Here is a 24127-nt window from a genome sequence, read left to right as displayed (position 1 = left end):
AATAAATATAAATATATATATATATATATATATATATACCACACACACACACACACACACACACACATATATGTATATATATAGATAGATAGATATCTATATCTATATATATATCTATATATATTCATATGTAACAATTAGCCAAAGTTCTGCCAGACATTTGATTTAAAGTCTGTCTTGCAGTCTTTGCAGTCTCTTTCATTTTTTTTCCCATCTGTAAAGGACACAGCCTAGCCATTCTGTTAGGCATTCCTTATTATCATGACCACTGAAAGCAATTAGTCTACTGTGTGTTGAACTGGCATGGAGGGTGGGGTTGCACAGGGAGGGGGTTTAATCTATTATGTGTAAGAGAAGGGCAAAAACAGAGGAGTTTTGGTGGCAGGCTGGTGGTGCAGCGGAGGCTGGGGGGGTTAGGAGATTTGCACAGCAACAAGATTTGCAACTGTTACTAAATTACTGCAGCGTTTCAGGAAAGCAATTTGTGTGTGCACACATTTGTAAATGTGTTTCTACGAGGTTTTTAATGTGCATGTACATGCTGGTGTGTTCATATGCATGATCAATGTGCAGTTGCTAAGGTTTGTTTATGTGCACTGCCCCACAGAGTGGAGTGTAATTCTGGACCAGCCAGACCTACTTAACAATATCATTACAAGCAGTTATTTGTGTCTTCCAGCCATTCTTTCTTCAGGCAGTACGTGAGGGTGTTGACATCTCTGACTGGGTGGGTTTGTGTGTATGCGTCTTATTGGACGTGTGCACACATGCGCGCGCACACGTCCACACACACACACACACACACACACACACACACATGCACACACAAAATCCAAACAGGGCTGGGGCCAGCCACTAGAGATGCTTCTGCAGGCTCAATTAGACTGCAAATTGAGTGGTTCAATGCTGGAGCCAGCACACAGAATGTGAAATGGATCTGGCTGGAATGATAAAGGCAAAAGCATGATCACCCCAAAAGAAAGACAGTGACAGCTCCTTGACACAAAAAAACACACACATAAGCATGTGCAGACACATGCACTGAGATGTGAGTACAGAAAAGCAACCGGACTGTTCAGGAGGGTTAAAGAACAGGAAACCAAAATATGTCATTTCTCATTTAAAGGTTTTCAGTGTCATCACTGGATGCAGAAAACAATCCTTTCTATGGAGAGAGAGGCCTGATTTCTCTTCAGGCCAAACTAGCAGTTTTGCTGAGGACTAAAAAAAAAAAAAAAAGAGTGGAGTGAACCAGTTACTAAGGACTATTTTACCAAGTTAGCGTTATATCAGAAAATGTGTGGGTCAGCAAAGTGCTTCAATCTGATAGATGAAACGGTGCTCTCTTTAGCTAAGGATGGCCTCTCTCACATCAACTCTAAGTTTTTAGCAGCTGAGCTCTGCAGCAATGTTTGCCGAGAAAATATTAGCTAACATATTGTTTCAGTGCTGCTAAGAGCTGTAGCACTTTCAGCTCCAACAAGTGGGACATTTTCACTTTGGTTTGTCTTTGGTTGGTCTTACCAGGGTCAAAACAACATTGTTACCCTACAAGGGGAACCGAAGCCCACCAAGCCCTGCTGGAATGGATTAGTGCAGAAAATGCAGACCCTGAAAATCCATTTTATTAGTTATTAACTTTTAGGAACTCTCAAATCTTGGTGGATGATCACTGTAGAATAATGCTAAGGCACATGTTTTTTACTGGGTTTACATCCCTTTAAGGCAATTAGAATATAAAAATACCAAAATGAAATCAGTGGGATGTGAGGTCAAGTTCTTACCATTAAATTGGAGGATGTTGCTGGAGGACAGACTGCCCCCTCTGAAGCCACCAATGCCCACTCGAGGTCTGATGATATGGGAGTGCGATGGCTTAAGTTCCCCTGCCGAGCTGTGTTTGGGATCCGCTGCACATCCTGAAGGAACAGCCAACAGTTTTCAAAGACATATCCAGCTAATTTCACATCTAGTCTTTTTTTTCCAAAGAGGACCTTGTTAAAATGAGGAAAAAATGTTTTCTATTAACACTTCAGTATCTGCAGGGTATCTACACGTTTAAACAAGTTAGTTTTAATACTTTTTAAATGCTACTCACAATGAAATTTAAGACCAGTATAATTAACAAAATTTGCAAGGAGCACACGACACCAGATACTTCTGACATGTTAAGGAAACATGAAGGTGACTGCATAAGCTCTGATTCCTATTGTACCAAGTCTAAAAGACTCTTGCATATTCATTGCCTTGAACAGGATTCAATCACATTGGTTATCCAACCAATTTTCATTGAATTTGCATTTCCCCTTGACTACACTACTTGTCAATCAAATTAACGCTAAGTTGTTGTTTTAGAGTACAAGTAACAGTTGTTAGTAAAACCTGTAAGCTAGTGAAAGCATCTATTTTTTTTCTATGTCCTCTGAACGCTCCCAGGAAATGTCATTGCTGTTAGTTCCATTCATTCCACTCCACATGATGCTACCAAAATCAAAACAGCTCCCAAAAGTTACCCAGTCTTTTGTGAAATTTCACTGTGCAACAGAAGTGAATAAATCTAAAAGCTTATTTTCCATGTCTGTGGCATTTTTAAGGCCACTGGGAAATGGAATTAAGACATTTTTATGCCAATTAAACACTTTTTTTTTAGATAAAAGACATTGAGACTTTTTAAGGATCCATGGACACCATGTTCAATTGACTGACATGCATGCTTGTTTGTATCAAACCTATGGCTACAGTGCTAACTGTAAGCCAATGAGCTCACTTGCCAACAGCAGTTGCAATAACAAATTATAACAATGCTATATCAAACAGATTTTAGTGTTAGCAACTGTTGTAGAAAACTTTTCCCACTCTGTGACTTATGCCTGGTGAAGAATTCTGGCTGAATTGTTTTTATTTACTGTTCGGTCCACCATTTATAACAAGAAAGTCATGTGACTTTGTGTGGTGTCAGGCAGGAACACGCCCTATATAAAAGTCATCCAGTCTATTTCTGAGGCTTCTGAAAGATTGGGGCAGGGCTGAATGATATATTGTTACCATGTCATCACCATGATATGCACCTCTGCACTATTAACATTGTCAAGGATGCAATGGAAGGCAACTGGTCCATCAGTCATGTCCAGTGTTAAGACAGCAACACAGCAAGTCTCAGATGTACTTTGTAAGTGTAGCTCATCCTGTATTGAATTTTTTTTTTAAATCAAAAATAACCACAACAAAGTAGCTTTTTGAACAAAAGTAGCTTTTTGATGACTTTCACTTTGTGCAATACGACAGTGAAAAAATGAAGAGAATATCTGCATCAGTTTTGCAACAGACACTTATTAATAAAGTATATGTTTCAGTAGAGATCAAATGAAACATGGTGTTCTTGAGTGGGTCTTGCAATACAAAGGTAATACAAAAAATAGCTGATTATAACAAACAAGAAAATGATGTTCATAGCATCAACAGCAAAAATAGAAAACATATCAATTCAAAACAACAACAATAAAAATCATTTACAAAGACAAACCCGTGAAATAGTAAAAATGAAAAAGCATTCAATTTCCACACCAACCAGTCAATACCCCTGAGGCTGTGTGTGTGCATTTTGGAGCATATTGTACTGGTTTGAAAAGCATGTAATATACATAATCAATTTAGAATACACACAAAGGCACAAAATTTGGAAGTGAGGGGTTTGTGCCCAACAGCAACAAAAATCTGTATGCATGTATTATAAAAAAATCAATGCTCTTGGAGTCCAAATGAAAAATGATTGTGTAAATATACACAATACATAAATTTAAAGAGAAAGAGAAAAGGAGACATACAACAAGTAATAAAAAGTTCAGGTATAAATGAGAATACTGTGAGTAGTTAGTTTTAATGGGGAAAAAAATCATTTTAAATAAACCAAACATTATAGATTGCAGATTATCTGGTATTCCAATCTGAAGGAGCCTTAAAAATAAATGCTCATGTACAAATTTTTTTGGAAATTTTTAGAGCAGAAAAGAAAAGCTGATCTGAATGTCTAACAGCGTATATTGATCTGTGTATAACTGTGTATACTGAAGGTACAAAAGACACTTTAAATAATAAGGACATTTAAATGGATACACTTAAAAGATGAATTACAGCCAAATGAAAATGTTGAAAGGAGGCCAGTTCACTGCATCAAACATATTGGTTTGGCGCCGGCATCTTTCATCAAGTATGCAAAGGCTGTTTGAAACTACATGAAGACTCTGGAGTCGTGCATTTGTGGTATTTCGACAGACAATATCAGAACAATATTTAGAAACTGGACTTTGTAAAGTTTCTGAAGAAACTTTGAATGTGCTTGCCACCCTTGCAACCGCCTGGCCATGTGGTAAACCACCAGCCCTATGCAATTTGTAGGTTGTGTAGTGTTATCGCTATTGCCCAGGTGGGGAGTTGAACCCTGGTCTCCTGAATTGCAGGAAGAGACACTAACCACGGTCCCATTGGGGCTCGTGTGGTCTGAGACATAAATAAAGCTCTATAAAGCACACTCTATAAAGCGGTTCTTACATTAGTCTTAAGCACGACTGGTCAACTGGGCGAATCAGACAGAAGCGAACGATTCATGCATGGATGCATGAAGCTCTGATAAGAACCACGCTCTAGTAGCCCATGAGGACTTCCATTGTGTATTACACAGTAGCTAGCTAGAGCGGAAGGTCTAATGACATGTACCACTCCATGTACCACTCCAGTCAGCGAAGCGGTTTTCTATTATCTATGCAGCTGCAGGCGCCCCAGCTTGCTGAAAAGGTGCCGTGCACAGCATGGCCGGCTCTGGGAGGGGCGTCTCTAGCGGCCAGAGGGGCGCCGGTACCGGTGCCAGTACCGGCCGTTACTACTTTTACCGGGGGTAGGAGTAGTAACATGGAATGGTGCAAGGCAGTAATTTCGCCTAGGGCGGCAATATAGGACCGCCACTGACTCCAGTCCAGGCAGTAGTAGTGGATAGGATCACACACACAAACCAGTCGTGCTTAAGACTAATGTAAGAACCGCCCACCTCATTAACATACTACACAGAAATACAGAAATAAATAAATGTGGAAATGTAGCAATACGTACAATACAATAAATGTAGGAATAAATAAATAAATGTAGAATAAATGTAAATGTAGAATAAATAAATGAATAAATGTAGAAATAAATAAAAATACAAATAAATAAATGTAAAAATAAATATATAAATACACAAATGAATAAATAAATGTAGAAATAAATAAATACATAAATAAATAAATGTATAAATACACAAATAAATAAATGCATAAATAAAAACATAAATAATTAAATAAATACATGCAGAAATATTTATTAATTTAATTATTTATGCATTTATATATTGATATGTGTATTTATTTATTTATTTATTGTTTTGTCGTTTTTCATCCTTCATACACAAGACGCACGTTTTTCGTATTTGGTGCATGCACTCAGGTCAAAAGCTCTGTGCCCTGAAGCCTTGGGAAGTTTTGGCCATTCACTGCGGATGGCCGAAAATTTCCGTAAAATTGGAATTTCGAGAATTTCGTGAGTCGGAATGCTTATAAAAGTAATAGCACACTTCTCCAAATCGGGCCGCACATTTCTCTAATTCACTGTGTGGGCTTAAAACGAAAGCTAGTAGTAGTAGTGTGCCAAAAACATTGCAGAATAATAATAAAAAGAAGAAATATGCACAAGATTAAGATGTGTTGTCTTTTCAAGGCAAGCACATAATTACACAAAAAAGAATGCCTGACAGGCCTGCATAGCTGTTCTGTTGGGCCTAATGTCTGTGTTGGTTTAAAGGCTGGTTTTTGTTCCCCAGTAAATGGAGACTGCAAAAAAAAACCAACCCCATAGGTCATTTGTGCAGCATCTTATGACAACCTACAGTAGCATTTTAAACTTAGTGAGCTCTAGTGGTCCTCTTAAATAAAGACACTGTGGTCCACAGTGTCCACATTAGGAGGCTGGTGGGGTGGTGGATGGGTCAATCAACAAGAAAGGCGTCTTTGGGTTGCATTACAGACGCTACTGTGGGTCTTATGTGCGACTACTTTAGGAAACGCTTCTGTTGGTCGTATTAGAGGGTTGAAACAAACGACCTATGAGGTTGTATGGGTTGGAGGATTTGTTGGGTAAATGAGTGTATTATTCACTGGACAGTTTTTTCCTGCATGTATGTGTATGTATACAGTGCAGCCATAAGTGATTTCTTTGGTGCTGCTGTTGTCCCACAGTGTTTACAGACAACTGTAATTCTACTGCCAGGCCTACATGTTTTCTGTGTGGTTTAAAGGCTAATCGTTCCACTAAAGTGTACAGAAACACGTTAATAATACATTTAATTAAATATTTTTTTTCCCCCAAAAAGGTTTGGTGTGTTTTATGCATGGTCAATGTTCATGTTCATGTTTCAATTCAGATAAACAAAGGTCAGCTTCCAAAGGTCAGGCACCTCACCTCCCCAATATTGGTAGATGGGTGCCAATGATGTTTTGGGCATGTTTTGACATGACAAATGACTAATTTCTGGTCTAATTCTTTCCAAATAGAGGTACTAAAGTTAAAAGCTGAGTACATCTGTTGAAAATCTGTATCTCTTGTGCTAATTTTCAGTTGTTGTTGTTGTTGTTTTTTTTTTTTTTTTTTTTTTTTGTTGCTAATTTAAAAAATCAAACTCGTCTTATTTCAAGGGCTTCAGTACAAAGTGCTTTTGGCCCTGCACGCAAATCCAACTGTTGCTGCCTTTGTTCTTATTTTGATAGTGATACTAGCCTAGTTTACTGTTGAGTGCTTTTGCTGCATAGTAAGCTGGCACTGAATCAGTAATGTTAAGCAAAAGGTACATTTGCCTCCCAGATCAGGATTATAATTCACAGAACCACAGTTATCTCTATAACCATTGATTTCATTTCTGTATAAAGGCCAAGCCTGTGTAACTCTACCACTGGCTTGAGACTTCAGGATCTGCCACCTCCTGAGGGAAGCCACATGCCAAAGGGAGATCTGAAGCTAGATTCTGCCAGTTTGCCAATAAAAAAAAAAAAAATCTCTTTTTGGCTAAAGCCTTCTTTGAAGCCAGATGTGAAAAGATACATTTTTCACTGTAGACAGCGCCAAAATCAACAACGTCCAGGTTAAGCAATGGCTTCAAAGACACTGGACAGGATCAATCTATGCAGCCAAGCCTACAGCTATTAATTAGCGGCCTGAAAGTGCCAGAAAGGTCTGGACACAGACAGCTGGCGACATGCTGAATGTCAGGCTGATTGATAGTTGGAGTTTGTGTTCTGGGTATCGAAGACACTGAAAGTCAATTCAATAAGAAGCTGCTAAATATGGCTTGGTTGACTGGCATTAATTCTGTAGATCAGTTTGAGCACATCAGAAACAAGCATGTTAGATACTTTGAGTCACATATCTACATTGACAGCATCTCACTGGAGGTCCCTCTTGCAAATTATCAATTTGATTTTTGAAACGTACTACACGTCACTTATCCTCCTATCACAGACGCTTTGTGTCATCGTTTGAGGAGACAAGCTGTCAGTTTACGGCTTATCTGGCAAAAACCGGCCTCTTGGCAACCAGACTGCTATTGGCTTTCAACCTCTTTTGTCTCCTATTTCTGTTCCTAAATAGCAGAATCATCATTTGTTTCCTCTCCGTTTTACAGGCAAGTGGATGAGTAAACACTCCAGGGTGTGCTTGCGCTAAGAATGTGAATGATGATCGATACCAGGTTTTCCTCTCTGCCGGCGAACTAACATTAATTCATTCAATGCGGAGCCCCTACAGTAGCTGCGTAGTGGGAGAGGCTTGCTTGCACTGCTGAGTAATGCAGTACACACACAAAACACCTGGTAATGGAAGTGTGACAGAGATAATTGCTCACAGAGAGTTACTACCAGAGCCTGGGCTTGCAGATTCCCACCTATCGTCGCAAATGCATTTTCAAATACCAGAGGTCAAACAGACCTGTTTTTGTAATTTACGGGTATATAGAGGCCAGCACTTGGCAGACTTTAGATAGAATTTTCAACCGATGACTGAAGTGGTAATTAAAACAAAAGGTTACAAAACACATTGCACTCTGCCACAATGCTCCAAGTTCATTAAGCTTTCTGGGCTTTTGGAAAATCTCAGCATAGAAAATCGAGGCGCTTAATTGCAGTGTAAGAAGTTTTAGCATTTTCCGAGAGGCTTTAAAATACTTCATAAGGGATATTTTCGTGTGAAATATTGTAAGTGCAGCAATTAAGTGGCTTTATTGCGCAGAAGTGACACCTATGCAGGCTTGTGGGAGTTTGAGAAGGGGAGCCAAAAGAACCCTCCACATCTTTTAGAGGCAAACTCCTTCATCAACAAACTGATAATAGGCGGCAGCTCAATGAGTAATGGGGAGCTGGTGTTGCCATGCAAACAGACACAGACAGCGCAGTTCTGCAGATTAATGGGTGAGGTGTCTGCCTTCCCTATGCATTTCCCTCCTCATCCATCACCCATCCCCGGCCACTGAATTCAGCCAAATATAAACGTCACATTTGTTTGAGTTATACTTCCCCAATATTACTGTGAAGGCATTACTTCTGCCACCGTATAAACATCTCCAGTCGATAACAAAGCCATGGAGATCTCATTCCCACTGCTTCATGATGAGCTGTTCAGCCTTTTTTCTTTGGACAGAAAAATACTTTGATGATTGATTCATACAATAAGCCTGCAAGGACGTGATAAGATGAACACCCGCTGCTACGCACCCACAAGTAAACAAATGGCCTATTGATGAACGCACATATGACCTGATTGGCTTTATTATTCAATCACTTTAATTAATCTGCTATCACTAGAATCATTATTAGAGTCATCAGATAATATCTACTATAGCGATAATCCAGGTTGACGTGGGTGCTTTGCTCTCGGTCATATATCACTCTCGAACTGTCTCGATCACGCTGACAGATTAGCAAGACAAGGCCGATGATCCTCCCTGCTGAAATGGGAGCTAATACTCTGGGTTTGGGTTGCGGAAAGGAAACCCAGCGCAGCATTTGGTGCTCTAAGCTGTCTGCGGAGAGGAGACTAATTGTGAAGAAAGTGCCAGGGGGGCTGAACTCTATCAGATTTATTGAGTACCTCGCACACATTGCATGACAATAACCCCACCCTGCACAACCCCAACCTGCTGGCCCTCTCTGCTCCGCCGGCAGTTCTTAAGGTTAAGGCCACAACAAACTGCTGATTTACTGCCCCCAGAACAAATGGGAGCAAGCACCAAGGGGGTTTCAAAATCTAGTCTTAGGATATTCGATTTCTCCAGCCTTCCTGTTCCAGGCCACCGACCTTTCCAAATAAGCAGATTCTCTCTCACCTCGGGGGTAGAAGCGAGGCTTGATGAAGTCCGGGCTATTGACAGCAAGTGCTTTTAAGGACTGAGATGTACTGCATGCACGCGTCCTTCGGGGACAGCACAAAACAAGCTTAATTCACCTAATTGTTAGATAAATTTTGCTGATATTTTGCTCCAGTTGATGCAGGTTTAAGCAGGAGTTTCCTCTTTCTCCTGCTGCAACTGTCAGTCTCTCCAGGGCTTATCAGGCCGCTGCAGATGAGGAGCACTGTGAGGTTTGGAGAAGGCCCTAATCTGTCTTCTCTACCGGGCTGGACCAGATACATGTTTTCTGTGTGGATGTGTGTGCGTGTGAAAAAGAAAGCATGTGTACGGCTGTGCATTTGTGGATATGTGTGAATATGTTTGTGTGCACATTATGTGCACTTGATGGTGTCTTTGTGTGGATTTTCCACATGCAAGGCATGCGTGTTGGCAGGTATGACATGTTTGCATGTGCATGTCTGTGTGTGTGTTTGTGTTGATAGAGAAAAAGGGGGCAAGGGAAAGAGAAAGAACAGAGAAGAGAGCTAGAGGAAAGGAAGAGAAAGGATACAGACACAACCCCAATCAGCAGAATTTAGCCCTTGGAACCTTAGCTGTAAAATTGTTCTTATACTCTAACAATGCCCTAACTCAGTTTAGTTAGCATAAGCTGACCTTCACGTCTCTCATCTATGGTTCCTGTTACTGTCAGCAAAATAATATGAATGACATATTTTAGATGCCAAGTGGATAATAAAAGAGCACACAGCATGTTTTGGCAATGTAGCTATTGCTATGAAGCTAAACTGAAGCCCTTGGCCAGGAAGTATAAACTTCAAGAGACTGTTTGACAGTGAGGCAGAAGCCATCATACAAACTGTACTAGCATATAGACAGTGCACAAATAAGCATAATGTAGCAGCATTTTTTCACTGGTAAGTCAGATATCCAATTGTCAGTTTTACTTAGAAAAATAGTACGTATATTGTCTCAAAACTGGTGTTGTAGTATAATGTGATTATCTGAAAGTTAGCTTACTTAGACATTGCCTAATGGTAGCCTGTCCCATTAACACTCACCCCAGCTCATTAGCTAATTAACGTTATCGACAGCACACTGACTTCATGTGACTACTGGCCTTATGCACCTCAGCGCCATGTTTGATTAAACGACGTCATGAGGGGGATTTGATGCAGTAGTGCCATTGACTCCAACGTTAAAACTCTGCTAGAAAATACATATTATTCACAGTCACAGCTGGAAATCATCTCAGTAGCTGCAATAAAACATTCCTGTTTTCTTAAAAATCTTTAATTGCTTTCGAATGAATGAAAGTCGAACAGCAGAGCAGCCACTTGCCTCCACTCATTTTCTATCATGAGAACCATGATGGATAAACACATTTGAAGTCTTTTAATACTGGCTTTGAAATTATGGTAGCGTGATAGTGAGTCATTCAGTACAACTCTTGAAATACTATTTTTATGGTCTTTGCAGACGGGGAGCTATATTGACGCACCTAAGTAATTCATTTTCAATGAGAGGTGAGCGGGCAGGTAGGGAGACGCAGGCAATCTGTCAGACAGAGCGACAGGCGGGCGCAATCCCGTGAAACTGTTGTGGTCATGCTCGTTTCACACACACACACCCACCCGCTGCCAGAGTTGAATTGTTTTGAACTTTTCTCTATGTGACGTGCAGTGTCACCCCACAAAATGGACTCCTTGCCTTGTGAGAGCAGCACTCTTCAACACCGCTAGTCTAAACACCAGGCAGAGAACTAACTAACTCAACTCAGCTCCTAAGTTCACTGAATAACTTGAAAGATGGTATGTTACTAATATGTTACTAAAGACAATATAGTTGTACCGGTGGGGATACAGCAGTGCACAGAGGCCGTTTCCATGGTTACAACATGTAGAGCGCCTGGCATTTACTCGCAGAACGCTTGTCTGCCTGTCTGTTCACATGAGGAGTGCACTGAGACCCCGTTGATTCGAGCGGGTACGCAGGCGGCGTGTCACTTACCATCTGAGAAGACCATTATAGCGGAGCTTTAACAGTTAATTCAGTGATTTAAACATGGCACAGAGGTGAGTAAATGTAGTTTTTCCTCACTGCTGCGGTGTGGCAACAGTAACCCTGGAGGTTACTGAGAAAAATATTGGAATTGAACCAGGCTGTATCATTTTAGGTCCGGTTTCCTTTCTTTTAGTCAGTGTGAGACCAACAACATTGAGCTTTTCTAAACACCTCTTCCTCTCGAATGCCAAAATAATCCCTAGTCATGCTGAAACTAGCTCGCTACTGGTATTTTGATAGCAGTTTCACATTTTATTCATCCTTTATTTAGCCAGGAGGGTCCCACTGAGACACAATATCTCTTCTTCCAAAGAGTCCTGGTCAACACAGAGCTCGAAGTCACACATTGGAAAAATACATTCACTTACACAAAACAATGGAGAGGGTGTCAAGGGTATTATCAAAGTCCATAACACATCACATCAAGGCAGTGCCAGGCCAGGGCTATCTGAGAGAGGAGCAAATTTCCTTTTATTTCATTTTATTTTGCAGTTCATTCCAAACCCAAGGTTCATGTAGAGAAAAGGCAGTCTTACTGATACCTGACGGCACTTTTGAAAGAATTAAATGAATCCAACTGGAGAATCTAGTGTTGCAATTACTTAAAGAATAAGATAAAAGATATAAAAAGGAAATTTGCCCAACAATGATAATTTGGTTGCATTCATGCATCGGCATGGATTGTCTTCCCCTCTAATGGGCGTGGCTTTTCAAGTATGACACACTGTGCAAGGTCTCCATAGCCCCAGCCATTTGGCTCCAGTCATGTAGTCAGGGAATAAGTCAATCTTGCGTTATGGAGTTCATTCTAGCCAAAACAAGAGATGCCAAGATGTTTGTGTTAAAGTGTCTTTCATTTGAAATTTTTATATTCATTTGACTTGTTTGACCAGAAAGTCTCTTGGGATACAACTTTTCTTGTACAATAGAAATCTGGGAAAGACAGCAGCATTGACAAGAGCAATCATCGGCAAACACGTAAAAGCAAAGAAAACAAAACACATTTAATGTAAGAGAACTTTGGCTAGTTAGGTACACTTTCAATTCAACATTTATCACCTGATCGAGCCATGATTTGTTAAGCCAGAAATGCGCAATAAGCCTAACACATGAAGGATTTCAAATGCATCAGCTGCTTTTCATGGACCAAAACAGATGACTTGTGGTTTCAGGACCTGCAATGCAAAAGGATAAATGTTCAACTTTTTTTTCCCCTAGAAGATGATTTTCTTGATTTTCTTTAATAAATATCTATTAAATAGACATACTATGATACAAATTTTTACATTAAATTCTAATTTGAAATCAATTATTACACAGCAGTTTTAGATTGTGTTAATTAGCATTAGTTGATTTTCTGCCATTTTTTAGTTTTTTTAAATAGTTGTTTATAGGCTTCTTTCATTCTGTCATTTCTAAAACAATGACAGTATCAGTATTTTACCTGGCTGTTATTAATCAATTAAAGTGTCACTGTTGCATTTACAGCTCATGACAAAATGACAGTTTGTCTAATCGTCATTAAACCTGGCAAATATGTAAAAGACTATACTGAAAACAGTCCATTTTATGGTGGTGCACAGTAATCAATATTACTGTTGATTACAGCATGCTAGTGTTAGTCAACATCTACCTCTTGGTATCACATTAGCCATTAACCCCTTACCATTCTTTAGATTAGATCCATTTTAGGCTCTAAAGAAAGGGGGAAATAAAAGGTCCACAGTAGAAGTGGTAAACATCTGAAAGCTGGGAACGTGAAGATTAGTTTGAGATGCAGCTCAGCTCTGTGTGTGAAGTTATTCTGTAAATCTGTAACAAACACTGTTTTGGTGAGGTGCCTATTTATTTATTTATTTATTTAGAGTGTATAAGGGTTAGGACATTATGATAGGAGCATAAGCATTGTCATAAGCTGTTGGAGCAGTTTTTATGTTGATATGATTTCTTATACATACAGTATGTGGTGCAAGATTTGAACATTTTTGATCACTCAAGAGTAAATAAAAATGGTTTAAAAATCCCTCCAAAATCCCACACTGAGACACCAAAACCTTGAGGAACACCATAGAAAAATTCATGTTTTGATTTGGTATCCAAAATGTTTGACATTTGGATATTTCTGTAATTATTGCATTTTTCAGTGAGCATTCTGATCTGGACATTGCTCAGAAACTCCCTCTTACTGTCATTACACATAGGAAAGCCACATATCCTCTGAACAGCCTCAGTCTCTAGTTTGTGGCTGTAAAGTTTGATGAGACTGTGATCATCCTAGAGGTCACTATAGGTCATTTTATACAGTGACGTCAAGTCACTGAAAAAATGCTCTGACTGCAGTGAAATGGCTGCTATGGGGGCCAGCATCATCACACATGAATCAAATGTGGCTCAATTGAATCCACAAGAGTCTCAGCTTTCCAGTCAAAGCCAACTGATGCAGCTCCAAGACTGTTTAGGCCCCAGTCTGCACAAACACACCATTTTACAACAGGCCACAAGAACACATGTGGACTGCAGGGTTTGTGGCCCGAACTGCATGGGATTAGCAGAAGGTGGGCATGTCTGCAAAGGGGAGAGCCGTGGCTGCCCAGAGAATCCATTTTCATTCAGACATCTGGAGGTCAGAGGTCAAGGGACCCGGCTGAAAATAGCCATGCCAGATTTTCCCGTGCCAAAATTTAGCCCAACTCTGCAGCAATACTTAGCCTCCTTGCCAGCACCCTAGCAGGACATGCTTGACATCAACTGATTCCTTAGGTCACCTGGTTTCATTTGATACCAGTATCTTCACTGTAGCTTTAAAACCACTTATATCCCCTACAAGACAGTAAGTCGGCCGGGCTCACTGGCGGGCCGTTGGAACGTTACAGGTTTAAAGCAAAATAAAAAGGTTTACGGTTCAGGTCAGTTACCGTGACACAATAATGAACTAAAGATCATTTGGGAGTAAGAGCTCCACAAGCAATTTATTAGTCCACAATATCAGTCCCTGAAAAAGCTCCAGGTTTTATATCTTGATGACATCATGGATTACACAGATTAGATTCATTGATCTCTGTTTTCTAGCTTTGGGGCTTTCGCTCATGTCCACAAATACTGATTATTAGGCTCCACTGGGCCAAAGGATTCCAGATACTGAACTGCAATCCTCCTTTGCACAGCCCTCAGTTGTCTCTTTTTTAACGGATGTCTTCCATCTATTACATCTTCATCTTCCCTTCATGGCTCATGTGGATTTAATAGATGAAATCAGTAAAGCATCATAGCTTTCCCCTGGATTCACCAGTCAATCAGTTTCGTGGAAAGAGCAGGTGGTCGTCATGGTTTATAAACTCCTCATCCACTCCTACTGTTTTGTGTATGGGAATTCTTAAGCTGAGTGGTTTTCTCCTTTGAGCAGACCTCATACCACAGCACAGCTCAACTAGCCTCGTTCCATCTGCAATCCCACAACTCTCTATTATTCTGACGAAGCTGCTTCCTTTTGGCCTTTCAGGCTATTAATAAAAGCAGCTTTATAAAATGATTGAATGGGCCTGACAGCATATATCATTACCATTTAATTAATTACTTGTCAATCCCACCTTGTGATAATTAAAAAGGATATCATTTGGTGTTTCACTCTTTTTCATTTGGAAATGACAATCTGCCACTCACTGTTTCCAATAAAGGCTAATTCTGATGAATTCCCAACGGGGCAAAGTAAAGACATGATTAATAGCACGCATGACTGAAACACATAAAATTAGAAAAGGGAGAGAGCCGTAGGTAGCCGGTCCTGCATTACTGGTGAATTACAATGGCACAGGGGGAAGTAGGCATTTAGAATAAACTACAGCAGGATGGTATAAAACTGCACTTAAGAGTAGTTATTATCCCAATCATGTGATAATACACTGCTGACAATAAACACTATCTGCAATACTGAAATGTAATTCCAGCCATAACTGAAACCTACTGCTCATGCTGTTTACATGTAAGTGGCCCTCTCTTTCTACCACCCTGCTTCTTCTCATCTTTCTCATCATCCCTTTCTCTTCCTCCAGCTCTCAACCTGAACAACTCATTGCCCAGGTTGCACCAACAAGGATGCATTTTTAAACAAGATTAAATCATGGTTTACCATTAAACTGTGTTGCAGCAAACTTTTAAACTGGTTTAAAATTAGGAAGGATTAAATTTGAAGCTATTTAGATCTGTTTATCTATAAATCTAATTAAATATAATATCAAATTTAATCTAATCTAATCCAGCTGCACCACAACTTTGAAGTCCAATTTAAATTATGATGTGAAATTAACTTTGTACTTGACTGGAGGAGGTGAAATGGACTAAGGAAAAGTGTTTTTTTTTTGTTTTTTTTTACTTTAAGTATTTAATATCAATTTAAAAGACTAAACATGGATTTACTAAACCAGGTATCATGTTGATGCCAATACTCCAAAAATACGACGCTACTCGTTTTCTATGGCACTGTAGGAACCGTAGGTGCCGGATGAATTTAATTAGACTTAGTAGTTATTTAGATTTAGCCCTCAGCGGGCCGTAACATATTCCCCCGGAACTGACAGTGGCAGTAGACGTACGATTAATAATAAATTCAAAAAACAAAATATGCAAACGGTTGTTTAATAGCTCTTTCTTTTCCTAATTATGTATAAACCTACTTATTATTTCCATATTCTTCTCATGTCTCTGCTGGATACTGCAATTGAAATTCTGTGCAATCTAAAAAGTTGTTACTTAAGCATAGTTGACTTATTGTTTGTTTTAGATACTTTAAGGTGTTTTTTTGTTTGTTTCTTCTTACCGTGGTATCAAAACGGGTATTGAGAATCATGGAAATTCACTGGTATTGGTATCGACTACTGAATTTCTGGTATTGTGACAACCTGGCCCTCACCTTGACCAAGAGGGCAGATTGTGCCCAGAACTCTGGCGAGTTTCATAGTAATGCAGTGGAGGGTCCAGCAATGTCAACGAAGCATCTGTGTTTGTTAAAATTCAGAAAACACATTCAACAGAACGTCAATGGATATGTCAATATGTTGTTGAAATGTAATTTGTGGCTGACTGATATTCTACTGAACTCTTGTTAGTATTTAACTTATACATCAATTAATGTTATGCTGAATATCTATAGTTTAGGGCTAACCCGAAAATAGAGTGACCAATTCATCTTTGTTGGTGCAACCCAGCCATAATGTATCTCCAAAATTTCATCTAAGAAAAATAGTTCAGTTTAACTTGTCAACATGTGCGTCTATCCAACAGGGAGTGTAGAGGTTGTGGAATTTTCCCAGCCCGGGAGTTACGTGGTTTTTAGTTGACGACAGTGATTCAGCCTACCTCTCCTATCTGCCATCCATCCAGTCTTCTGCCTCTTTTTCATCACACAATCTGTCCACGCTTGGCTAGACCTGTCTGTCTGTCTATATGTGTGTATGCATGAGTGCATTCGTGGTTGGCATGTGCAAGTGATTTGATATACATGTGTGTGCGTGCGTGTCCATCCCACAAATCCCCGTCAGAGACTTCATATATCCATCTGTCTGACTGCGTCTGATTCTCGATGCCCTCCTTCACCAAAACACTGATGACCATCCTTCACGTCCTTTACCACCCCGCCCAATAAGAGCACCGATTCATTACAGCTTGATGACAGAGACAGAGAGGGGAGCAGCCGAGAAAACGTAGGGAAGGTGAGAGATTGAAATAAACAGGCAAAGACAGGTTGAAAGACAGAGCGTGAGAACAGGAGGGGGGGAGGAAAAAATTGGAGGAATAGGAGAGAACAGAGAGAGTGATAAAGAGGCAGAAGGAGAGAGCTGCAAGCGAGGGTGAATTTGAGAAAGGCAGCGACAGACGGAGACAGAAACAAAAAGTGCTTGCGAGTCTTCCCTCCACAGGCAAATTGATTCTGACTGTCAGCTGGGGTGCCTGATGGATATCTGAGTCTTGATTGGAATTTACATGCCAGAACCCTCCCTGCAAGGCACGCACACACACATACACTAGCACAGCCAATAACTCACTGCACTCTCAACCCGCTTTGAGCGATAAGTGCAATGAGAAAGTGCTGGCATATTTAGCTCAAACAAAGGCACTCGGTAGATTTGTGGAGGCCTGGAGAATGATGCATTGTTTATGAGAGGGAGTATCGTTTCTGCGGTTTATTAATGGCGAGGAGGCTATCGACAGCTGTTATTGCACCGTAGGGCACACCAGGCCCAAATTGGATGACTGCAAGGCAAGAGGAGAGGATGCTCACTTGTTTAGAGGGAGTAGAACTATCATATCGAGATATATCACTTTGGCACAGCGTTTGCTTTTCACACACACACACACACACACACACACACACACACACACACACACAGAGAGACACTCCTCAAAATAACTGGCAACTTGTAACATTAGCAACCTTGGGGATTCACTGTCATTCCCTGACTCCCGGCATCACTAGCTGCAAACAGACAACATTTCTTCATGATCTGTTGCACCAAATCAAGTCATCAGTCATGAAGCTACTGTTTCTTGTTTGCAAAGGTTTTAGAAGCCGTTATATATGTGGGTTTTCTTTGAGCTATTGAAGAGCTATGTGTGTTAAAAAAAAAAAAAAAAAAAGAAAAGAAAAGAAAATCATCCACACAAGTGAAGTATCACTGAAAGCTACGTAAAATGCAAGCTTTTTTTTTTTTTTCAGGTTTAACGTGCATTTGAACATATAGTTTCATGTTTAGGGAATACAGTTTTGTGTGTTTATACATTCACGTTTCATTCCTTGCATCTACTTTCCACCATCCTCTGTGTCCCAGTGTGGGACAGCTCCAGCTCTGGTACATAACTTTGCTGTCCTTGAAATGGAGGTGTTAACTTATGAGGCAACAAGCTAGGGAGTGTCTTTTTTGTCTCACATTTTCATCACAAATTAAGTTTATTTGCAATGAAACACTTTTTGACTGCAGTGTCAATAGTTTGGCTCTCAGATCTGTTTTTTTGATTAATCTACTCTGTTTGACTGCACAATAAATAAACCACAAAAAAGCACTGCATAACAATCTGGCTGATTGACTGTCAGCTTTCCATTCGAGTGTATTAAACATACAACATATTAAGCTCAGTCATCAGCCCAAAGAATCAATGTGCACAATATTAAATGCATGCATTAAGCACAAAACAAGCACACAAGCATTTGACAAGTAATAAATAAAACAGAGAAGAAAATAATAAATGAGACTACTGTCTACATCGTCCTTCATTATATAAACTGCACCTCAAAAAGTTATTTGAATCCTGGGCAACTCAAGGCTTTGTCGCCCCCCCTTTTAGATCAGTAGGCAAGAGACTTAAGTCCTAAACTCCCACATACTACAAGATCATGTACAGCTGCGCCAAATGTGCACCACCAGTGATCGCTCACTCAAATCTTCAAACATAGTTGTGATGGTTAAATTGTGGCTATAATTTGACTAATGGCTGCTGTGTGTCTCCAGCATTTGATAAGCAAAGTGGCAGTTGAAGCCATTCATAGTGCTAAGGAAAGTGCTTCCTGTGCTTACCGATATTGCCGGTGCGTACGTGCAACCTGCCCCTGAGGATTGTGTGGACGATCATAGAAGAAGAGGCCGAGCGTCTGCCCGCTTCAGTGCTCGTCAGCAGGGTGTCCTCTCCTACGTAGTCAGTGGTTAGCACCTCCACCTCATGGAGGGCCTGCACAGCTGATCGACCCTGACGCAGCATATACTGGGGAAACCAAAAATGGATATGAGCATCCACAAAAACACCCAAAAGACAAGCAAAGGAAATGTGAAGAAATGAAGAAGAAAATGTGAAAGGCTAAAACAAAGGCAAGATAGGGTAACATAAAAACAAAATACAAGTGTCTGTGGCTCAGTTGGGGGTGGGGGGTGGGGGGGTTGCTGCTAAATGAACAGCATCAAGAAGGAAGGTCAAGTTAAACACAGATGTGCCCTGTTGAAAACTATTCCCTTACTTTTTTTTCTCATTAAAGGCTTTACAAATTTCACAAATTGAAGTTGTGCTAAAATCAATGCCGCATCAAGGCTGGTGAAGATGGTTTCTTTCCAATCAATAAAAAGCAGTTGAGAAGACTAAAATTAAAAAGCCTTTAATCTCTGTCTTGTGTTTGTGAAGAGGTTAAAATAGGAGGAAATCTTTCAACTTTATCCTTGGTCAAGGGTTACAACATGTGAAAAAACACCAAATGTGCTGGCTGGAATCATGAGTTTCTCTCCAGGGCTGTTTGTTTTACATTTTAATGCATTCATTTTTTTTTCTTTGGGAAACCCACCACAATATTTGTATGTTTCTAAAACATAAAATCATATTGGTTTGGTTCTGCATCTCTTCCTGTTATGGCTCCGCTGCATCTTGTAGCAGTAAAACTCCTCTGCTTTGGGTAGTGTGTGGAGATTGAGCCATAAAACAGATATGCTGCTGGCTGCAGAGAGGCTGTTCAGCACCATGGACAGCCACACTGAAGCAGATGACTGGACAAGTCTGCCACACACAGCTCCTGCAGTCCTGAGTCAATCTACTCTCCAGTATGTACACTCAGTGGCCACTTTATCAGCTCCACCTGTATAATCTAATCCAATCCAATCCAATCCAACTGTTGTGCAATAAAGTTTCCTTTTCTGCTGCCTATAATGCTCAGGTTTTCTTGTTGTCACAGTAATAGAGGTGTTCATACACTTCTATGTTTGGCACTGAGCTCATAGTTAGTGCTGCTGTTGGACTGGACTGCATTTATTTTATTGACAGCTGTTTCTAATATTCTGTCCCCCTTATGTATATAAATACGGGAGGACAAAAAAATAGAAAGAGCTCTCAATATAATGTAGTCCAGTACAAGAGCTGGACTGTCTGCAAACTTTCAGATTTACATCAGAAGTTTGACTTTTAATTTTCTAAACAATAGCTACATTTAATTACTTTTATCTCAACATATTTGAATCACTGGTTCAATGTGCTGATGTGAGCAAACAGTCAGCAGCAGCAGAGATGCTTTATGGATTCATGGGGCTTTCCACTGACTATCGGATGTTGCAACTCACAAATTGAAATTTCCACCTCCATGTCGAACGCATTCCATTGAAATAGACATGGATGCCCACAAGATATCAGAGAACATGGACTGGTCCATTGATAGCAAATGACGCTCACGAGAGTCAATGACGATAACTAGACACCAACATTAGCTAGGCTAACTACAGTTAGTCATCCTCAATGCGAGTGCTGGATCCATTCATCAAAGTAAAACAATTCATAGATTCATCATAATATTAATAAACATTATAAAATAAAGACTAGAGCAAACACTAAATGGAAGTTGAATGTGTTTTCAAATAAAAATTCAGTCAGGAAAGAAGTTTTTAATGTTGACTGTTTTGTGCGCCATTTTGTTGTGATGTCAACAAAATACGTATTTTGGCAAACTCTGAACTTTCATATCTTCTCCATAATTCTGACTTAACTTGTGATCCTTGCACTTTTCCATGTAGGAAGTCAGATTAACCTGTTTCCAGGTTCAGTGGAAAGCTCCATCAGTTCAAGTCTACAGTATGGTGGCACTAGAACACTAGAAACACTAGAAAATATATACTGTGGGGAATATGAGGATTTTACCTTGAGCTCGATGGCAGTGGATCCAATAAGGAGCAGTGAGTCGCTGTCCCAGATGTCAATCTGCATGCTATGGAGGGCCAGGTAGCGCAGGAACCACCGCTTCTCACCTGGCCGAAGGAAACCCTCATCCACCCTGAACTGAATCTGTAGCCCTGGGGAGCCTGAGTGATGAGAGGAAGGAAATCAGCATGGAGGAATGGAGAGCATGCACACACACACACATCAATCCGAGTGATGGCACAAACGTGCACATCAGTCTACACAGAGTGACCAAAACAACAGAATCAACACGAGAAAGAACTTTAACTTTGACTTAAGTCAGTTACAGCCACACATGTGAATAATAATTAGCTGTTAGTGTCAGCTTCAATCACCAATCATCACTTCTATAATTTTAAAGAAACATGAGGCAAATATGTTTTTCAAAAAGGACAAATAGAAAGTGTCTGACTTGTTGGAGTATTGGACAGAAAACTGCAAAACTCATGCGTCAAGAGGAACAGTCTGGAAAACCGTGACAGTACATACCAAACATGACAGACAGAGTTGGCAAAGAGTAACAGCAATAGCAAAACTGAACCACCAGAGTTAGACAGACACTTATCAGGATAGCAGCAAAACTGGAGCACCACAAATGTACAACCTCAAACCACAGAAATGACCCATTTGTAACACAGCCTTAACAAAAACTCCATGTTGTGCAGCTCACAAAGCTCATTTTTATGGCAGGCTTGCTGTTCACAAACCATTTGTATCCATGGCAAAGACACAAAGATGTATAACCTGGTGCAAGGAGCACAAACCTGGAGCGCTGAACAACAGAAAAAGTAATCTGGTGTGATGATTTTGTGATAACATGTCTTTCAACATTTTTCATCCGTCCAGACGGGTTTATGTATTTAAGACAAAGAAATCCTTCAACCCACAGTGACTGCTGCCATCTGTTCAACATGGTAGTAGATGTACTGGTATGGCAGCTATCTACTGGGAGTCATTAAGTCTGATGACTGTTCTGCATGGTAGTACAGGAGCTTACATACAGCAAGATCAGGAGCACCCCAGGGTGTGAACGCTGGTCCTGTATTCCAAGATAATAATGCAGCCCTACATTTTAAAAAACTCAGGAGTCGTTTTTTGAAGGAGCATTAAGTAACACTTTTTCCACACCAAAAGCAAGTGAGCTGATGACATTGTCTTGGGAAGCGTCCTGATAGGATCCAACAGCAACCAATTACTTTCGAGAGTGGGAGTTTTCTTATTTTGTGTACTTTTCCCACCTTTTTCTGACAAAAATGAGTGAGCACCTATTTATGGTGAGTAGCATTATTCACTTGAATTTAAATTTTTTACAGTTTCCACTCATCTTTTGTTCAGGTCCTCACAACTTGTGCTGGAAACAACATAGAGAGGCAGACACTTTTTTTTTTATTGTAAAGATCATCCATCTTCCACCAGGAACTCATGGACGTTCACTGCAGCCTCACTTAATGATGCTTACTGCAACTTTGGACATCTCCACTGAAACTAATGGTTTCTATTTGTTTTTTCATGTCACCCCTATATTCGCTTGCTCACAATGTGTTCAGTCAAGCAAAGGTGACAGAGCCCGGATTCAGTGTGAGAATGTAAAACAACTGCCAAATGATTCTCTGATGAGGACCTTGAAATGTATGGATTTGACTGGCTCATCCTCTGCTGAAGCAAAATCAGCGCTATCTGTGATACAACTAAGCTAGTGAGTGGGTACACTGCGTGAGTCTGCATGCAGCAAAATCAGCTGCAAAGCAAACCTAACCCTTAAAAGCATTCTGGGGTGTTATTGTGTATGCATGTGTGCACTAAAGGCAAGAGTCCCAGAAATCCCTCCACAGCATCCCTCCACCTCCGAGTTCAAGTCCCCACGGTGTTTTTATTCCCACAAGTTGAATGTGCAGAGAAGCAGCAAGCTGGATAGAAGTGAAGTAATGAGGACCTTTGGTGACAGTCCTGCTATGTCCAACCACCCACCCCCCCTCAACACTCAAAATGCAGACAATTTTGTCTCTTTTTTTATGCACACCCATATGTAATTACAGTCCAGTTTTTCTCTCTGTTTCTGCTGAGCATACAGCCTCACAATATTCTCATGATGCATGTCCTTAGATGGACTGTACTGCCCCAGTCAGTGCTACCAGTGCTGCCAGCTAAATTTTCGTAAGGTTCAACCATTAGGCCTGAAGCATAATTGAACTTAGGAGTGTTAGGGCCCTATCTTGTGCCAGACTCCCTAAACCCATTATTTGGGGATTTAGCATTGCGCAAGAGGCGTTCCCCCGCAAAAGTTGCTATCTTGCGCACCTGCCGTTATCCGTAAAACACCTGCGCTACCCGTTATATTATGCATAGGTGTGGTTTGGGCGTTACGCCAGTTAAACCAATCACTGTGCCAGCTGCCATTACCTTTTAGAGCAGGCTGCACTATCCCAAAACCGCAAACCGAAACCCGTGATGGAGAGAGGAAGGTAGATTTTCTCAGGGGTTTGACAGCGGCTAAAGCAAGTTGGCTTAATATTTTTATATACATATATATATATATATATATATATATATATATACATATATATATATCCTGAGCACCCGCTATCCGCTTTCCCTAAAGTGTGTGCTCAAGATAGCAATTGTTGGGAAAGCGCATAAAACACGCCTATGGACACACCTCCAGATGCAAATAACGGAGTTGGCATAATGTATAGCGGGTAGTGTGGCTGCAAGATACCATTTAGGGATAGCGGAAGCTGCTAAATGCGCAATTCACGGGTAGCAGCAACGGGTAGCAGGTGGCACAAGATAGGGCCTCTAGCCTGTATAGTGCCCTGGGTGTTATGCGTCTACATGGAGGTGGAATCTCCTGATTAGCTGCTCTGTCCTCCCCTGGACTGCCAATTCACAATATTGTATTTGTGTCTCTCCATTTACTTGCATAGCGTGGCAAAACAGGTGGCAAAATATCAC

The 24127-nt window shown here is 40.4% G+C and overlaps 1 protein-coding gene across 1 annotated transcript in view; it reads right to left on the bottom strand.

Moving 5' to 3' along the window:
- nphp4 (nephronophthisis 4) overlaps positions 1–24127 on the bottom strand; it is a 235828-nt gene that overhangs the window by 49518 nt on the left and 162183 nt on the right. Inside the window, exons 16-18 of the mRNA XM_030054965.1 lie at positions 21137–21297; positions 19048–19231; positions 1785–1919 (exon numbers count right to left, since the gene is read on the bottom strand). Of these exons, the coding sequence (XP_029910825.1) occupies positions 1785–1919; positions 19048–19231; positions 21137–21297 (480 nt within the window). The remainder of the gene's footprint in view (positions 1–1784; positions 1920–19047; positions 19232–21136; positions 21298–24127) is intronic.

This window comes from Myripristis murdjan, chromosome 7 (assembly GCF_902150065.1).
Source record: "Myripristis murdjan chromosome 7, fMyrMur1.1, whole genome shotgun sequence".
In the NCBI taxonomy this organism is placed as follows: Eukaryota; Metazoa; Chordata; class Actinopteri; order Holocentriformes; family Holocentridae; genus Myripristis; species Myripristis murdjan.
The sequence above is the reverse complement of the archived record's forward strand: the minus strand, read 5'-3'. Positions and strand labels throughout refer to the sequence as shown.